The sequence below is a fragment of the Ovis aries genome, chromosome 24, assembly GCF_016772045.2.
Source record: "Ovis aries strain OAR_USU_Benz2616 breed Rambouillet chromosome 24, ARS-UI_Ramb_v3.0, whole genome shotgun sequence".
NCBI lineage: Eukaryota > Metazoa > Chordata > Mammalia > Artiodactyla > Bovidae > Ovis > Ovis aries.
The window spans coordinates 14,261,128-14,280,903 of record NC_056077.1 but is presented as its reverse complement, the minus strand read 5'-3'; the positions used below and the strand labels follow the sequence as shown (position 1 = coordinate 14,280,903).

General features: G+C 40.5%; 1 protein-coding gene across 2 annotated transcripts in view; it reads left to right on the top strand.

The window, feature by feature from the left end:
• The window catches only part of PDXDC1 (pyridoxal dependent decarboxylase domain containing 1), a 54,807-nt gene that overhangs the window by 15,294 nt on the left and 19,737 nt on the right, over nucleotides 1–19,776 (top strand). For both annotated transcript variants that reach the window (XM_004020787.6, XM_042240056.2), the window contains 10 exons: nucleotides 2,543–2,616; nucleotides 3,124–3,189; nucleotides 5,639–5,719; nucleotides 7,655–7,801; nucleotides 9,208–9,397; nucleotides 11,768–11,836; nucleotides 13,416–13,494; nucleotides 17,961–18,045; nucleotides 19,094–19,142; nucleotides 19,285–19,386. In XM_004020787.6, the coding sequence (XP_004020836.3) occupies nucleotides 2,543–2,616; nucleotides 3,124–3,189; nucleotides 5,639–5,719; nucleotides 7,655–7,801; nucleotides 9,208–9,397; nucleotides 11,768–11,836; nucleotides 13,416–13,494; nucleotides 17,961–18,045; nucleotides 19,094–19,142; nucleotides 19,285–19,386 (942 nt within the window). The remainder of the gene's footprint in view (nucleotides 1–2,542; nucleotides 2,617–3,123; nucleotides 3,190–5,638; nucleotides 5,720–7,654; nucleotides 7,802–9,207; nucleotides 9,398–11,767; nucleotides 11,837–13,415; nucleotides 13,495–17,960; nucleotides 18,046–19,093; nucleotides 19,143–19,284; nucleotides 19,387–19,776) is intronic.

Sequence of the window (19,776 nt, the reverse complement as noted above, 5' to 3'; positions counted from 1 at the left end):
AATTGATCAAGCAAACTGTTTGTCTTTGCATTTGGCCAGATGCTCAAAGATTTGAGTGTCACAGGAGATGTGGGTGGTAAGGACCTTGACCAGCAGACTGGGGAGCAAGATCACTTCTCTTGACCATTATCTTGTTCCTCCTCCTACCCAGAATTGTTAAGGAAGAACAAGGAGACCCTTTTAAATTGCTCTCTCACTCACCTTGTGGTTGCATTTAAATTGTGATTTCTATTGGAAACACCTGTTGTTTTTTAAGTGATTTTTTTTCTATCTTTTGTAAAAATCAGGTCGGATATGGCTACGTGATTCTTTTCTAACCCCTTGTAGAATCAGTGTGGTGTAATAGAGGCAGGAACAGATCAGGAAACCAGGGTTCTGGCAGCTCTCTGTCTTTGATTAGTTCCATGAGCCTAGGCAAGTCACGGTCCTTCTCGAAGTCTTAGTTTCCTCTCGGAAGTGTGACATCAGGACTTCCCTGGCCTGGTGGTCCAGTAGTTAGGACTCTGCACTTCCCCTGCAGGGGGCACTGGTTCGATCCTTGGTTGGGAACTAAGATCCCACTTGCCGTGTAGTGCAGGCAAAAATAAGTAAGTTATAAATAATTAAAATGTTAGACTGGAAACAGAGGCTTTCATGCTATACTTTTCCTCTTTTGGAAACTTGACTCAAAACCCTGTTGTTAAAAACAGAGCTGATCTCATTAAAGGGGAGCGGAGCTGGAAGCTCCAGGTGGCTGCCGAGCCCCTTCTCCCTAAAGTTCTTCCCAAGAGTCTTAAGGCTCAAAAGAACTCAGGTTGGCAATTCCTAGACTAGACCCCTAAGGTCCCTTCTTGATTTAACATTTTCTGATACTTACACTGGGATTTCCCTGGTGCCTCAGACGGTAAGGAGTCTGCGTGCAATGTGAGAGACGCAAGTTTGATCCGTGGATTGGAAAAACCCCCTGGAGAAGAATGACTACCCACCCTGGTATTCTCACACTGGTAAACAGTAGAATTTCTTTAAGAAAAAGAACACAATTTTGAGGAGGTAATGCAACACTAAAGGTAATACTGATTGCACATCTACATAAGATAAGCTGTTACCAGGTACAGTAGACAACAGGAGGAAAATGCAGATAAATACACTTGAAGTACACTTAAGAGGGGAACAAAAGAGAGCTTCTATAATTGTTTATAACTCAACTCATGCTACATAGAGATTCATGGCAACAAGGCTGTCTCCCTAAAAATTGTTACGGAGATATAAGAAGAGTGAATGTTTTAATTCTGTGAGAATTTAAAAAATTTAGTTTCATCTGTGTTTTGAATGGGAGGTAGATGGATATGAATGATAAATCCTCTGGAGACGTCAGTATTACACGTTTGTATAAGTGTCCGGAGGTTTTAGAAGCGCTTGCAAATTCTTGAATGTAGGAGTTTCATGTGATTGCTGTAACCTGTTAACATGCACTGGGTAGCTCGGATCAGCAGAAATGTATTCTCTGTCAGTTCTGGAGGCCAGAAGTTTGAAATCATTGTCAGTGAACTGACATCAAGGGATGGCAGGGCGCACTCCCTCCAGAGGCTCTGGGGTGTCCCTTGCTTTCTTGTTCCAGCTTGTTGCTTGCCAGCCACCCTGCCTTTATTGGTGGCAGTTCTAAGGGCAGCATCTTCAGATCTCTCTCTGCTCTGGGACACAGCACCTGCTCTCTGTTGTGTGTGGTCTCCTCCCAGTTCTCTCATGTTGGTTCATGCTAGGGCACTCAGGGCTCACCTGGAAGACCACAGTTTAATCACATCTGCAGAGACTTTGTCACATGAGGGACACATTCACAAGTTCTAGGGATTAGGATATGAACGTCTTTGGGGGGGGCTAGTTTTCAGCTTGGTGGTGGTGATTTAGCCGCTGAGCAGTATCCGATCCTTGCGACCCCATGGACTGTAGCCCTCCAGGCTCCTCTGTCCATGGGATTTCCAGGCAGGAACACTTGACGTAGATTGCCATTTCCTTCTCCAGGGGATCTTCCCAACCCAGGAATTGAACCCACATCTCCTGCATTGCAAGCAGATTGTTACCACTAGGCCACCAGGGAAGCCCCATTTTTCAGCTTGCTACAGCCGTAAAACAAATAGTATGCTATTCATACTTCTCTGGACTTTCTTCTAATAGTGAAAAACTCGAGTAACCTAAAAGGTGCATTAATTCAGGACCGTTAAACTATAATACGTCCATCAGATACAAAAAGGTGTAACCACTAAAGAGAATGAAGCGGACCTACTGATGTGGAACGGTACTCACTGTAAAGCAGGAAAAAAGCAGTGTGGAGAAGCGCACGTGAGGAGAGGGAAGCTTGGAGAGGCACATGCCAAAAGCGGCCTCCCAGGGGCTGGGACTTTGTACTGTTGGAATTCTGACATCAAGCATGTGCTTCATAACCCAAGTATGTTATAATAAATCCAGAAGAAGATGGACTTAACATTTAGTTTTTTTCTTGATGAACTCTGTTGTGGAAGTAGTAGAAGGTTGTTAACATTGAACCTTTTGAAAAATTTTTTTCCAGATAGCAGACCCTACTCTAGCTGAAATGGGAAAAAACTTGAAGGAGGCCATGAAGATGCTTGAGGACAGTCAGAGGTGAGCCTGCGGAACAGACGTGACCCCATTAAACGCGCTCAGCCTACTGCAAAACTGGTGGCACTGGTTTCCTGCTGTTGAAGACACCTCTTGCTTTCAGAACGTCATGCTTAGCTGCAGCTGACTTTAAAACTGGTTTTTGTCTGGAGTGGAAGGTGCTTTATCATTAAGGGATTTTGAAATTGAGGGGCAGGACTTATAATTTTCACTTCTGCCTATTAAAATTTACTTAGTATATTAACTTGACTCTAGAAATACTTCTTACTATATATTCAGGTCGTATAGTACGTCAAGTAAACAAGAAATGGGTTGAAGTATTATTATTTTTTTTTAGTATTCTTTTCCTGAAATTAAACTATAGCCCAGCCTGGGGGGCTGGGATGGGGTGGGGGTGGGGGAATATGTGTTTCAAATCCCACATCAGTTACTAGAGTTTATGAGCAATATTATCACATGTTCATGCTCCAATGTTAGAAATATAACAATTTTTTATTTCCTTTAAATTAGAAGAACAGAGGAGGAAAATGGAAAGAAGCCCCTATCAGGGGATATTCCAGGGCCACTGCAAGGCAGGTAGGTGGCAAGGAAGAGAACCACTTTTTCCTACTGTTTAGCACAGTTGCTCAATGTTATGGGAAGGGAGTTTGGGGCAGAATGGATACGTATGGCTCAGCCCCTTTGCTGTCCACCTGAAGTTATCACGACATTGTTAATCAGCTGTACTCCAGCAGTAAATAAAAGGTTTAAAACACAACAACAGATAAGCACCTTTACATGGGGTGTACATTTTCTTTAAAGCAAGATTTTACCATCACTGATTTACAGTTTTAATGAACACAAAGCAAATTGAGAGTTCTATGCAGTGTAACATCAGAAAAGTGAAATGCTGTTGGCTGGTTGGTGATGCTGCTATACCTACTGTTTCTCCCCCTTCCCGGTTCCGAGTTTAACACAGCCTCTTAGAGGCATATAAGACTCATAATATAACTCAGCTATCGTACTTGTTTCATCCTTGAAACCAGCAATCTGGTAGACTGAGCTTTATTGTGAGAGTTATCTTAACTTGATAAGATTTACCATTGTATTGTATAGTAAGGAAAAGAAAATGAAAGGAAAGCATCAGCTCATTTATTAGTAGAGTGATTTATTTTTTGGCAACTAAAGGAAATCTGTCCAATATTTGTGGTTTGAAGTAGCAGGGAAAATATCAGGAAAATAAGTAGATGTTCAGCCAAGTTTTTACAGGATGTTTGGAGAAGGCAATGGCACCCCACTCCAGTACTCTTGCCTGGAAATCCCATGGATGGAGGAGCCTGGTAGGCTGCAGTCCCTGGGGTCGCTGAGAGTTGGACACGACTCAGTGACTTCACTTTCACTTTTCACTTTCATGCGTTGGAGAAGGAAATGGCAACCCACTCCAGTGTTCTTGCTGGAGAATCCCAGGGATGGCGGAGCCTGGAGGGCTGCTGTCTATGGAGTCGCACAGAGTCGGACACGACTGAAACGACTTAGCAGCAGCAGCAGCACTTAATTTGGATTTTAAGTCCTGGCCCAGTTTCCTTCGGACAAACGTATTATTTTTTTTATAACCAGGAAATCGTGCATAGGTAAATAGTGCAACTCCCTTAAGCCGTCCTTTGACCCGAATATAAATACGTTCAGGGTTGCAAAAGAACAGAGGAAGGATCCCAGTGGATGGAGGAAGTCCTCTATGGGTGAAGTTCATTTTCCAGCTGAGAACAGGAACCAGATCTTCTAAGTCTCCTCACCCGGGCCTGCTGAAGGGGATTATGGGGTTCTACTCATCCTGCAGAGCTTTCCCTAAAAGAGATACTGCCAGGAGCATCTGTAATTCAGAGTGGGAGTGCATTAATTACGCCAGTCCAGGGTGTTCACACTAATAATGCTGATAGCTGCATCCAAGATCCCACTTTCCAGGCGCAGAGTTCAGTGCTTTTCATGGACTAATGGCGTCCTCACTGCTCTGTAACACAGGGTTTCCTGAAGGTCACCTCGCTTCATTTCTGCATAGAGTCCAAGGACCAGAGTCCTTCACATGTGAAGGTCAGCACCTTGAGGAAGATGGGTTTGCGGACATTGCTTTTCAAAAGGGAGAACTTTTTATGTCACCTTCTCCTTAATAGAGTGGTAGCGTGTTGACATCACATGTTTTGCAAGTCACCTTGCCATTGCTAACGAACACCCCGCTCACATTCTTCTCGTATGTTTCCACCTCACGTAATGAGCATTTAAAAACGTATCTTGGACAGAAGTAAGTCTGTTTATACTCTAACCAAGTCTCCAGTTTCTCCAGTTTGGGGAAGAGGTGGTAATAAGCGATGCCTGCATTTCATGTTTAACTCTGTTAGAACAAACAGATAAGAATCCCACATGGAAGGAAACTTAGATACACCCAGTGGTATTATAGTATTCTTGCTGCTTTTGTGATCTTCCAGCAGCTTATAAGGACTATTTTGACCCTTACAATATGCTTACTAAGTAGTCTCCAAGACTCAAATGAACTGGTAGAGAAATACTGCTAAAGCTAGTGAAATTTTTAAAAATCAAATTTACATTCAAAAAAAAAACAACTTACGTTCAGGTAGAAGATTTAATTAATCACAAGTAAGGGCCTTCCGTGGTGGCTCAGATGATCAAGAATCTGCCTGCAGTGCAGTAGACCCAGGTTAAAGGAATGGCTACCCACTCCAGGATTCCTGCCTGGAGAATTCCATGGACAGAGGAGCCTGGCAGGCTGCAGTCCATGGGGTTGCAAAGAGTCAGACACAACTAAGCAACTAATACTTTAATATATGTATGGTTATATTCAGAATTCAGTTGATAACTTATGGTTTTTTTTTAAAAAACAAGGTGGTGTATACTGTATCTCAAAACACATTATTTCTGTTGTAACAGAAAGACATCAAAGCTAGTTGAGACAAGAGAAATAGTGAGAGACTGGTGAGGGGAGGGAGTGGCGTGTGCTGTTTCCCCGTCTATCAACTGTTTTTCTGTTCCACAGTGGACAAGACATGGTGAGCATCCTCCAGTTAGTTCAGAATCTGATGCACGGAGATGAAGATGAGGAGCCCCAGAGCACCCGGTAATGGAGAACGGTTGGCAGCTTCTCTTTGAAAGTATCTGTGTTCTTGGGTTTGATAATGATTGCATTCATACAAGTTACTGCAATGATAAGCCTTATTTCATTCCAGATTATATATGAAGTTACAACAGCATTCACTTCCTTCAGGGAGACGTTGACATGTTTTAGATAATGTATTTTATAAAAGGAAATCATTTACTAAAACCTTGTCATTTTTATGGTCTTGCGCCTTAGGGAGGGGCTGGCGCAGGGGCCAGAGGGTAGCTGCTGTGTGCTTCTGTTTCTGGCTGTTTCTGTTCCTGGGCTTTTGATTGCTGAGAAGTACTGCAGCTGAATTCATTGGTGGCAAGCCACGCCATCTGTGAATCATCTGCTTATCTTATTTCCATTTATGCATCTGTCAAGCAATTTATCTAGTTTTCTCTTAAATTGTTTTAAATACAGTGTTTTTTAGAATAAGTACTGCATTCTTCTGGTTCAGATTTCAAAAGATAGAAAAGGTATATATGCAAAGGCAGTATTCCTTCTTATCTCTCTCTCCCTAGCTTGTTCTCCTTCCTAGAGATAAGCTGCCAGTTTCTGGTGTATTCTTCAGAGATACTTCATGTATACGTACACCCAAGCCAGATGTTTATGCTTACTGCTTCCAGGACCTAAATTCTCTGCACGTTGTTCTGTGTCTTCTTGTTTTCATTTATGTCTTGAAATTCCTGGAATAGCAGTACACAAGGCGCTTTCTCCTTTTAAGAGCTGTTTGATGTTGCTCTGGGCATTCCCTGGTAGCTCAGCAGTAAAGAATCCACCTGCAGTGCAGGATACGTGGATTTGATCCCTGGGTCGGGAAGATCCTCTGCAGGAGAAAGTGGCAGCCTCCTCCAGTAGTCTTACCTGGAAAGTCCCATGGACAGAGGAGGCTGGTGGGCTACGGTCCTTGGGGTTGCAAAGAGTTAGATATGACCGAACATGCACACAGTGTTAATGGGGTGAGCCATATTTTATTTAACTAGTCTCCGATTCATGTTTTACTCTTACAATCATTCCTGCAGCTAGTAACTTTGTACATGCGTCATTTCCTCAAAGTAGTGTTTCTGGAGATTAAAGTCCTAGAAGTGAGATTGCTAGACCGAGTAAGTTTGTATATTTATAAATTTGACAGATATTGCCAAATTTCCCTGCATGGACTTGTGCCTGTTCACATTCCCACTCTGTGTGTGTGTGAGGACCTTTTTCCCCACACACTTGCCTACAAGGGTATTAGCAAACTTATGGATTGTTGCCAGTCTGATAGATAAGAAATGATATTTCAGCATGGTTTTAGTTTGCATTTTTCTTAAGAAATCAGGTTAAGTGTCTTTTCTGTATGGTTTAAGACCCATTTATATTCCCTTTTCTGTGAACTGTCTTTGCCCAGAATCCTGTTGATTCTTTGTCATTTTCATTATTACATTTATTCTTTATAAGGAAAATCAGTCCATCCACTTTAATTATATGTAAAGCAATACCTAGTTCCCCTTGAATTTGCTGAGTTGTTATACGTAGCTGTTTAATGCAGGGAATTGATCTTCATCTATTAATTCTTAAATTGTTTTCTGCACATTTTATCTCAGCTCTGTTCTCTCTAGTTCTTACAGCTAGTATTTAATTTAAAGAACTTACTTGGAGAAAATTACTTAAAAATAGTTTGTGTATTTAGTTGGTATTCAATAAAAAGGATATTTATCTCCTAGCACTTGAATTCAGAAAGAAAATTTCCCCCTAAGCTATGAATACCTTATTACACATTGAATTTTCTAAATTTATCTCAATTTCTGCCTTCTAGGCCGTTAAGTGGATTTCAAATGTGACAAATTTTTGTGGAATACTGTGTCTCTTAAGTTTTATTAATTTATGCTTAGACTGATACCTTTTTTAAAATCTAATATTTTTGATTAACAGAATTCAGAATATTGGAGAACAAGGTCATATATCTTTGTTGGGGCATAGTCTGGGAGCTTACATTTCAACTCTGGATAAAGAGAAGCTGAGAAAACTCACTACTAGGATACTTTCAGACACTACCTTATGGCTCTGCAGAATTTTCAGGTAATAAGTTTTTAGTTTCTGGTAAAGGCATTTATGAGTTGGATCTAGACTGTGAGAAGTCTCTTTTCTGGAGCTGTGCTACCTAGAGTCAGATCTGCCTCTTCCCTTTCGGAAGAGTTACTCAACCACTCTGCGTGCTTCAGTCTCCCTATCTGTGCAGCAGAGATAGACTTAATATCCATTTGATGGCATTGTTGTGAGGATTAAATGAACCGATGAAGTAATATGTGGAGGATCTGAGAACATGAGCCTGCACTGCTGAACAATGTCCACAGTTTCTCATTTGTCACCGTATATAGCAGAACTATATGTGATCTTGCTCTCTATTTTCTAAGTCTCCTGTAAATGTGTCATCATACCCATGATTTAAAAAAATAAAGATAAGGAAAGAGAAAGAATATTCCTAGTTGGCACATGTTGATAGAAGATGTAGCAGTGAAATGGAGGCAAGTTTGGGGGAGTTTTTCTCTTTTTTTTTTTTTGCCATGCTGTGTGGCATGCTGGATCTTAGCTCCTCAAGCAGGGATTGAACCCATGCCCCCAGTCTTAACTACTAGACCACCAGAGAGGTCCCTGGATTCGAGTATTTTTATTTAAAGTATTAGCTGTGTTTTAGTAGAAGGGAAATGCTGTCATAAGGAAGATGAGTATGTGTTGGGAAATTGAAATTTGCTTTATACAGTGGTAAATACTGTCATTATTAAGGAATTCTAGCTGAGTAAGGAATCAGTAGAAGATAAAGACTAGTGGTATTTTGTGTTTATTTATACTGTTACTTTTATGGAAAAGGAATGTTTACCTAACGTTGGAACGTTTAATAACTTGGGAGACTCATTTTCAGATGGTGGGAAGGAGCTTGACCTGGCGAGAGTACGAGTTTGCCTGTGTGGCAAAGGAGAAATTTTCTTCTAATAAAAATCCAACACCTGTAATTGTAATTCTCTCTCTTTCTCTTTAGAGATGGAGAAGAATAAAAGTTTCCAAGCAGATAATAGTGAAAGCAAAACTTAGCCTGACTAGCATTATTGACAGTTTTACTTAACTTTGGATGTTTTAGGGCTGACACTGCAAAAAACCATGCCTACATTACCCAGTGCTGATTTTCTGGTAAAGTAAGCCAATCCATGATCTTCAGCCTTTTTATATCGGAGGCATTCCTATTTCCTACTGGTTTTCTTAGTTCCTACTCTTCCAGGAGCTCAGTGTGGATAAAGGGTCATTGCCTTTGTTTTTTATAACCTCCAGCTGCCGTGAGTTTTCAGCCATCTGAGACGGGGGTGATTCCTATCTCCTTTGATCTGGGTGACAGTTTCTAGGTTGAGAAAAGATTTACTTCCATGGTTATAAGACTGGGACTTATAAACTCAGAGGTAAGAACATACTGACATGTGAGTGTCTCTTAATAGGTATGAAAATGGCTGTGCTTATTTCCACGAAGAAGAAAGAGAAGGGCTCGCAAAGATCTGTAGGCTTGCCATCCATTCCCGTTATGAAGACTTTGTAGTGGATGGGTTCAACGTGTTATATAACAGGAAGCCTGTGATCTATCTAAGTGCTGCTGCTAGGCCTGGCCTGGGCCAGTACCTCTGTAATCAGGTAATGTGGCATAAGGGTGATCGTTTAAGGAAACGATGCTTTATTCTGTCCTAGAAGTTTCTGAAGTGTGTTGACCTATTTCTTTAGCCGCTTTTTTTTTTTCAAGTGAAAAGGAAGATGATTTTCTTACATGCATTTGTCATTTTTAGATGTAAATGTGTGTGTATTAATAAGTTTAGAGAGAGATGTATGTCTTTTTTAGTTGCCCAAAGGCAACTGTAGTCAACATTTTACTTTATTTCTTTTCAGACTTTGATTAGTCAGAGGGCATGTACGTTTTTACATGGCTATACATGGCTTTTTTCACTTACTGTTGTAGGCGCATATCATGTTTTATCAGTTCTTCAAAGTAAAGTATATTTTTAATGCCTTCATGACATTCCTTCAAGTAAGTGTATAGTATTTAAAATTTTTTTTTTCTTTTTGGACAGTTAGTGTTTTTATTCTTTGGCTTTCTATGACCATTTTAGGGAAATTTTCTTTGTATAGTGCTGTTATGGACATCTTTGTGCATAAAGCTTTTTCTATACTTTGGGTTATATTCCTCAGATGGATTTTCAGAGCCAGTCTAGAATTATTAGATCAAAGAGCATTATCCTTTTCTGGAGTTTAGGAAAGCTTGAATAGGGTGCTACCTTGAGTCAAGAACCTGTTAAGCCTCTTGGCCAAGAACATTTTAAAGCAAAACCCATAGAATTGGAGGGATTGTCTTCTGTAAGATGGAGAAGTCCCCGGGAGAAACAGAGGAGAGACTCGGGAGTTGAGTTATTTCTGAGCCTTGGTCACTGGTGGCAAGAAATTGTGTCCTCTTCTTCTCTGGAGGAGAAGTATTCTTGCCTGGAGAATCCCATCGACAGAGGAGCCTGACGGGGTATAGTCCATGGGGTTGAAAAAGAGTTAGACACGACTTGGTGACTAATCAGCAGCAACAAATATTAACCTAAGTGGACTAAATCAGGTCGGCAATACAGAGTATTTTTACCCGTTTTCACATCAAAATGAAATCATGCCCTCTTCTTAAGGATATACAAAATGAGGAATTTTATAATACCTCTGCAGAAACATGAAAGAAATTACTTATTGGGTACTTGCTGTGAGCCAGGCTCTTACGGGCTCAAAGCTGTTTTGGAACAGCAATCAAGTCTTCAAAAAATATGTGAGGATGTTAAGTGGGAAAGGCAGGTGGCAGGTGTTCATGTTTTAAAAGTATGTACATGCTAATGTGCATATTTTTTAATACCTGGAAAAATATATAAATACATTATATTTTTGCCTAGAAAATATCTGGAAAGTTCTATACTAACCTATTAACAGGGGTAAGGTTAATCACTCAGTTGTGTCCAACTCTATGACTCTGTGGACTGTAGCCTGCCAGGCTCCTCTGTCCATGGGATTCTCCAGGAAAGGATCCTGGAGTGGGTTGCCATTCCCTTCTCCAGGGGATCATCCCAACCCAGAGATCAACCCTGGGTCTCCTGCATTGCAGGTGGATTCTTTCCTGTCTGAGCCATCAGGGAAGCCCAACAGTGACAAATTGTGGCTTAACTGGGGGGTCTGAGGGGTGGGGGGAATGGGACGACATTTTCACTTTTAATTTCTGTAATTATTTATTGTGTGTTTTATTTGGGTTTCACTTTCATAATTTAGAGCAAAGATTCTTTACAGGAAAAAAATGTGAATAAAATGCTCATTAAATTTTTGGTCTATAAGGCTTACAAGTCTTAGTTATATAGAGCAATATGCTCAAATGTTAAAAAATTCCTAAAACATAATCTCCTTAAGGATTTGGAAGCTAAAAATGAAGAATATAAAATTTATTTGACAATTACTGTCTTTATAACACTTCATTTCTCTTGAGATATGTACATCTGTTGCTCCATATTTATTGTTTTTTAAGAATGGGTGGGACATTTTGTTCCTTGAATACCTTTAGGTGGTGTTATTTACCACTAATCCTTGGAGGGAAGATCCTAAATTACCCCCCAAAATGCTAAAGGCTCAGCTTGTTTCTCCATTTGGAAAAGTTTTTTGTTTTTTTTGGCATATTCTAAAATATAGCGAAGAATAGGTACTCATTTAGAAGATGAGTTGATAGTTACTCATTCAATTGACTCATTTAGAAAATTTTACATTGTCTGTATCCTCTTAGAAGACAGCTCCTGGAAATTTACCACCCCACCCTCCTCCACCACTTGAGTTTTTTGGCTTGACTCTCTAGATATACTTTAACATCTACATATTTATATTAAGTATTCCTAAGGAAGGGATTGTTTTAAAAGAATAATTGTGACTTAGAACCACAGTCTTTCAGGGATGTAAGGGGATGGAGACAAAGATCCTTCTTGTGAAATTGCGTGCTTCTCCCCACAGCTTGGCCTGCCCTTTCCCTGCTTGTGTCGGGTGCCCTGTAACACTGTGTTTGGATCCCAGCATCAGATGGTAAGCTCTGATGGTAAAGTTTATAATGGTAAAATACAGTGGTAAGCTCTGATGGTAAGTTTATAAAATAAGAAAGAATTGTGTTTTGAGACTGTATCTTCCTTTCAACTGTGGCTCTGTTCGCTGGCTTCCAGATAATTATTAGCTTATTCACGGGGTGCTTAGATCTTCCCATTGCCTAATACATGCTTCCAGGTTTGAATGTCCACACAGGTTGACTGGCAGAAAGGTGAGCAGCACCTGGCTCTTAAGGAGTCTTATAATCACTGTATCACCTGCTTTAAGTAGAAACATGGAGTTCAATTAAGCATCAGAAATTCCTTCTAAACCATTCTTTCAAATGGTTATCACTGTTAACCTGGATTTATGAATGGGCAGATTTTGAAAGTAAGGTTGTTTATCACAATCCTTGGGATTGGATTCTGCTTATGTTCAGACATACAAGTGGTGAGGCTTTCCATACTGAAGTCAGAAGCAGAAGGGATAGGTTTTAGGATTCTGCATTTCTTTTTCAAGGTAGTTAGGTTTTCTGGTTTAGATACATCATTGAATAACATTCAGTTCAGTTCAGTCACTCAGTCATAGTCGTGTCCGACGCTTTGTAATCCCGTGGACTGTAGCACACCAGGCTTCCCTGTCCATCACCAACTCCCGGAGCTTGCTCAAACTCATGTTCATCGAGTCGGTGATGCCATCCAACCATCTCATCCTCTGTCATCCCCTTCTCCCACCTTCAGTCTTTCCCAGCATCAGGGTCTTTTCCAGTGAGTCAGCTCTTTGCATCAGGTGGCCAGAGTATTAGAGTTTCAGCTTCAGCATCAGCCCTTCCAATGAATATTCAGGACTGATTTCCTTTAGGATGGACTGGTTTGATCTTGCAGTCCACGGGACTCTCAAGAGTCTTCTCTAGGGGACTTCCCTGGTGGTCCAGTGCCTAAGACTTCATGTTTCCAATGCAGGTGGCCTGGGTTCAATCCCTGGTCAGGGAACTAGACCCCACATGCCGCAGCTAAAAAAAAAAAAAAAACACGTGCTTCAGCCAAGACTGCAACCATGTGCTGCAGGAAAGAAAATAAAAAGTTGTAGAGGGGGGAAAAAAAGAGTTGCAAAAAAAAAAGTCTTCTCCAACACCACAGTTCAAAAGCATCAATTCTTCGGCACTTAGCTTTCTTCATGGTCCAACTCTCACATCCATGCACAACTACTGGAAAAATCATAGCTTTGACTAAATGGACCTTTGTTGGCATAACATTAGAGATACATTTTTGGCTGTTTTTGTGGCGACAAGGGGGACAGTTTAAGAGAATTTTTTAAATCATAAATGTTTTAAAGTAGAGAAATGTTGGTTTTGTGTATGTAGTTTCTAACTTTAATCTCATTTAACTGAGTTTTTTAGTTAATCTTCAAGTAAAATGATTTTGTTTTCTCATCTATAATTAGAGGGATAAAAAGGAAAATTGTCTAGAAAAGAATTGGTAAATTTTTGAGAGTATCTGCTTCATTCAGAAGTTATCATTTTTCCTTGTATAGCGTTTATGTTGGTTGTCTCATGTTTTTGTGGTTTGTCTTTCAATCCCAGGATGTTGCCTTCCTGGAGAAACTGATTAAAGATGACATAGAGCGAGGAAAACTGCCCTTGCTTCTTGTTGCAAATGCTGGTAGGTGTCATGAACCTGAATCTTCCATTTTGGACATACAAGGTAGAAGATTGGAAAAAAAAAAAAGAAGATTGGTACTTAGCCTAAAAGAGATCAAGTCTTAAGAATGTGAGGTAGACAGTATCAGTACCATGGTGAGAATTATAATAGTAAAATATTGGTTTGTTTGGGGAGTTCTTATTTGTGTGTATATACTTTTTCATTTAGGATGTAAGTGCTTTTCTACTCCATCATGTGCTTCCTTTCTAAATTGAATTTTTCTAAATTAAATCTCCCCATTTGAGATAGCAAGTCAACTACCACTTTCTGCTATGCTCACCAAATTGTATTCAGCATTGTACTTGAAGCTCTGGACAGTGCAGTAAGGCAAGAAAAATAATTACATGACACATACATGACATGACAAAAATAGTTACATGACAGATTAGAGAGGAGACATAAACTGTCTTTATTTATAGATGGCATGATTGTAAGATAGAATGTCCTAAGGTAACCACAGAGAACAGCCATTGGAACTAATAAGCAAATCTATCAAGGTTGCAATGAACAATTGAAATCGAATTTTAAAGGCCATTTATAATAGCATCAAAAAACCCTTCATGGATAAATGTAACAAAATAATGCAAGATGTATAAACTGAAAACTATAAAATGTTGCTGAGAGAAATTCAGGAAGACCCAAATAAATGGAACAGTGTGCCATAAACATGGGTTGAATGGCTTGATATTATTGTCAGATCTCTCCCAAATTAATTTATATATTCAGCTCAATCCATATCAAAATCTTAGCAGACTTCCAATTTCTTTTAGAAATGGATCAATTCAGTTCAGTCACTCGGTCGTGTCCAACTCTTTGCGACCCCATGAACTGCAGTATGCCAGGCTTCCCTGTCCATCACCAACTCCTGGAGCTTCCTCAAACCCATGTCCATTGAGTTGGTGATGCCATCCAACCATCTCATCCTCTGTAGTCTCCTCCTCCTCCCACCTTCAATCTTTCCCAGCATCAGTCTTTTCAAGTGAATCAGTTCTTCACATCAGGTGGCCAAAGTATTGGAGTTTCAGCTTCAGCATCAGTCCTTCCAATGAATATTCAGGACTGATTTCCTTTAGGATGGACCGGTTGGATCTCCTTGCTGATAGAAATGGATAAGCTGATTCTAAAATTTATATGGACATAAAATGGTCCAAGATGAGTGAAAATCATTGTGAAAAAGAGCAGCATTGGAAGACCTACCTTGTCTGACTTTTAGAGTTACTATACAGCTGCAAGATAAGAGTGTGAGCTTAACCAAAGGAAAGAGAGTTCAGAAATAGACTCACCTATAGAAATATGGTCACTTAGGTTTTTTTTTTTAACAAAGATGCCAAAGGTAATTTAAAGGGAAAAGGATAGTCTTTTTCCATCAGTGGTTTTGGAACAATTGGATATCAATATAGGAAAACTTGAACCTCAATCTTTACCTCACTCTACATGCAGATGTTAATTGTAAATAGTTCATAAGCCTGAACATAAAAGCCAAAGCAGTAAAATTTCTGGAAGAACATGTAGAAGATCTTTATGACCTTGACTGAGGACAGATTTCTGGGGACACAAGAGGCAGAACCATAAATTGGGCTTTATCAAAAATTAAAAGCTTTGCTGCCCAGGGAACTATATTCAATATCTTGTAATAACCTTAATGGAAGAATCTGAAAAAGAATGACTTTGCTGTCAGGTAGTTCAGTGGCAAAGAATGCCAAGCAGGAGACAGGTGCGATCCCTGGGTCAGGAAGATTCCCTGGAGAAGGAAATGGCAACCCACTCCAGTATTCTGGCCTGGAAAATCCCACGGACAGAGGAACCTGGCGGGCTGCAGTCCATAGGGTCACAAGACTCGGACATGACTTAGCGGCTGAACAACAACAATACCTGAAACTAACACAACATTGTAAATCAACTACAATTTAATTAAGGAAAAAAAAAGCTTTTGCTATCCAGAAAACCATGCTTTAAAAAAAATGGAAAGGCAAGTAACAGACTAGGAGAAAATACTGGCAAAACATTTTCCTGACAAAGACTCTATCCAAAACATACAAGGAGTTTTTATAATTCAGAATTACAGATATAAATAATACTGTGTTTAAAGTGAACAAGAGATTTGAGTAGACACTTCACCAAAGAGATACATGAATGTATAAGCACTGAAAAAATGCTTAATATCATTAGTCATTAGAGAAATGCAAAGTAAAACCACAATGAGCTACTACTATACATCTGTTAGAATAGAGAATATAAAAAAATACAGTGCCAAACACTAGTGAGAATGCAGAGTAAGTGAAACTCTTAGGCTGCTGTAGAGATGCAGTGTTCTTGCCTGAAAACAACCCAGATTCCCCTCCCCTGGTGAATGAGTAAATTGTAGGATAAACAAGTCATGGGTTACTAAGCAGTAAATGAAAATAATTACTGATATACATATCCACATGGATAAATTTCAGAAGCATGCTAATTAAGTGCCAAAATCCAGACATAAAAGAAGTTACATAGTCTATGATCCCTTTAAATGAAATTCTAAGAAGACAAAATGACAGCAAAGAAAACAGATCACAGTTGCCTGGGGCCAGTGAGGAGTGGAGAGAAGAGTGAAACATCAGGGGGAGATGAGGGAACTTTGGGGGTCATGCTATGCTGGTTACATGCCGTATACGTTTGTCAAAATTCATTGAATCGACTGAAGCAACTCAGCACGCCGCACGCACATACATGAATGGATTTTATTGTACGTAAATTATACTTCATTCAGTAAAGTTAATTATGAAAAAACAATAATAAACAGAAAAAGCATCCATCCACCTTGTTGCCACCAGAAAAACTGTCTCTTCTGCCTGATTTAGTGTATATATATTTAAATAGAAACAGAACCAATGTACTGTCAATCACTTAACAAATGGGAGGGGCGTCAGTTTACACGCGGTTGGTTGCGTGACTTACCAGTGTGACCACATTGCGTTCCCCAGACCCCGAGTCCCAGTGCTCAGACAGCTGACACTGCCCCAAGATGAAGAGAATGTGAGTGTGGCCTCCAGTTGCTTAAACACAGCATTGTGCTTTATGTTTTGATGGCTCATGTGACCCAACCCATGTCTTGGCCTTTGATTTTGTTCTAGCTAAACTTAATGTGTCATTTAAGATTTTTTTTTTTTTAATTTGAGATGGGTTTGGGTTTGGGAGGTGGAGTTTTCAGCCTTTTCCCTGGCATAGCCTCTGCAAGAGAAGCACTTGTCGTAGTTGTGTTCATTGAATCAGTTGGTGAAGATCTGAAATCTTACTAGGTGGCTTCTGCTAACTGGAAATTTAGGACAATTGGGAGCATGCCGACACTTCATTTTATTCGTGTTCTGTAAAGAGGGTCTTCCCAGCAAAGCCTGCCATGTAAATGTCACCAAGGGGTTGGGTCAACGTGTGTAATGTGTTTAAGCTGACTTCAGAATGCTTTCTAAATTTAAACAAAGAACCCTTCATATTGGGTTAAAAAAATTGTATTATTTTTTATAGAAAGTGAAAGTTCCTCAGTCGTGTCCAACTCTTTGCGACCCTATGGACTGTAGCCTGCCAGGCTCCTCTGTCCATGAAATTCCCCAGGCAAGAATACTGGAGTGGGTTGCCATTCCCTTCTCCAGAGGATCTTCCCAACCTAGGGATCAAACCGAGGTCTCCCTCTATTTTTTTATAAAGGACACATCTAAATAAAAATAACCCAGAAAGTGACCAAAAGTAAGGGATATCTCGGGCGAGGGCTTTCCAGCTGGTGTAGTGGTAAAGAATCTGCCAGCCAGTGCAGGAGACACAAGAGATGAGTGTTCAGTCCCTGAGTTGGGAAGATGCCCTGGAAGAGGAAATGGCAACCCACTCCAGGATTCTTGCCTGGAGAATCCCGAGAACAGAGAGGAGCCTGGCAGGCTACAGTCCTTTGGGTCACAAAGAATCAGACATGACTGAGCACACACACACATCTTGGGCAAATGCTGAGAGAACAAAAGTACTAGAGCAGGGTTGCTGTGAGATAAAATAGACTTCATAGTAATAATTCATGGCATCTACTCAGAGATATGTATAAATGCTTATGAATATAACTGAAATACATAAAGGAAAAGTTGACAGAATACTGGTATAAATGGATAAACCCACACTCTTGGTGGGAAACTTGAATATATTCTGAAACAACAGATCAAGTACATAGAAAATTAGTGTATACAGATATATAGAGAGAGGATTTAAATTGACAGCGAGCTTGATTTTTTATTTTTTAAAACTTGAATAATCCTTGAATAATCAGCTTGCAGTGGTTGATTTTAAGCCAGTTTACAAGGAAAATCTCAACAGATATATTACTTCTCTCAAAGGGAGATAATGTATATAGAAGCTTTTGTCATGCTGTAAAGACTCAGAAAAATTTGTGTCCTTTCTTGTGTGTTTTATCCTAGGAACTGCAGCAGTGGGGCACACAGATAAGATTGGGCGTTTGAAAGAGCTCTGTGAGCAATACGGCATATGGCTCCACGTGGAGGGGTGAGTGGAGGGGAGTGTGGGTCCAGAGTGGGCCTGCAGAGTGCCTGGGAAGAGCTCACTCTGTCGTCATATTTATCGCTAAGGACTCTGGTGAAGTGATAGTGAAGGTGCAAGTCGCTCAGTCATGTTGTACTCTTTGTGATCCCATGGTCTATACAGCCCATGGAATTCTCCAGGCCAGAATACTCTAGTGGATGGCCGTTCCCTTCTCGGGGGATCTTCCCAACCCAGAGATTGAACGCAGGTCTCCCACCTTGCAGGCAGATTCTTTACCAGCTGAGCCACCAGGGAAGCCCAAGGACTCTCTGGGTTGCAGATAATAAAGAGATCTTATTGGCTCCCGTAACTCAGGCCAGTGTTAGGATCGGCAGTAGGCACCAAGTCACTTGGCTGAACGTCCTCTGTGGTGGCTCCGGCTGGAGGTAGATAGCCTTTCCTGTTCTGGTGCAGAGTGGCTGCAGCAACTCCAGCCGCCTTTCCAGCTTTGTGTCCAGAGGGTCAGAGATACTGCCAGGAGTCGCATGCTGAGCCAGTCACTGTGGCCAGGGAAATGTAATTCTCTGATAGTTCAGGTGATTTTGAGGCTGAGATCTCACAGAGGAGGTGGGGGTGGATTCCCAGAAGGCCACTGGAGTGCTGCAAAGACAAAAGGCGAGGAGGATGTGGGGCAGCCCTCGGGGTCCATTTCCAGCACGTCATACGTACATGGTGTGTTGCGTCTTAATATTGTCCCTCTGGGAAGCGTGATGACTTGGATATAATACTTACCAAGATAGAAAGTACGACACTTACTACACTAGATAAGTAGAAGCCATCCCCCGAAACATTTTAATTAAAATGCATTTTCCAGGTTTTCCTGAAATTTGTATAATATATGTACCACACTTTATGTTGCTGTTGCAAATGCTACCAACACAGCTGAAAGACATGTAAACGTCAGCGGGGAACAGCACAGCCGTTTTGTTTTTCTTTTTGCGGGGGTGAGTACATACTTAGCAAATAAGCAGCAGTAAATAACTAGTTCTGAGGTCTGTGTTTTTTCTTCCAGTGTGAATCTGGCAACCTTGGCTCTAGGTTATGTCTCCTCTTCAGTGCTGGTATGTTGTTGATTTACTAGATACTGTGTTTTTAAGAAGGAATTTAAAATCACTTAATCCCTGGTGGTTTTTATGAATGGAAGAGGGTGCTGGGTTGACTGGATCCTGATAGTCTAACAGGAAGTTGTTCTCTCTGTGGTAGGCTGCAACCAAATGTGACAGCATGACGCTGACTCCGGGCCCGTGGCTGGGTTTGCCAGCTGTTCCGGCCGTGACCCTCTATAAGCATGACGATCCTGCCTTGGTAAACTTCCTCTCGCTGGGAGGGAGGAGGGAGTGGCTAGTAATCATTGAGTCTGGGGGCAAAATACAGAAAAAGGAAAAAGTACATCTTTTCCTTAATGCTACATCTGTGATTTTTCATTAAAAAAAATCTTTTTTTTACATAAGGAAAACTATGCCATATATATTTTTTTCTATTTATTCTCCCCATACTTCCCCATGTGTATGAAAAACTTTTATCACTGTATAATATTCCATCATTTAAGTACCACAGTCATCCACCATTTGTGAACTTTTAGGCTGTTTTCACGTTTTTGTTACTGAAATAATGAGTATCACTCGTGTTTCAAATTACTCCTTAGACTGGATTCCCACAGTGGAATTAATAATTAAGATTATTTTAAGGCTCTTG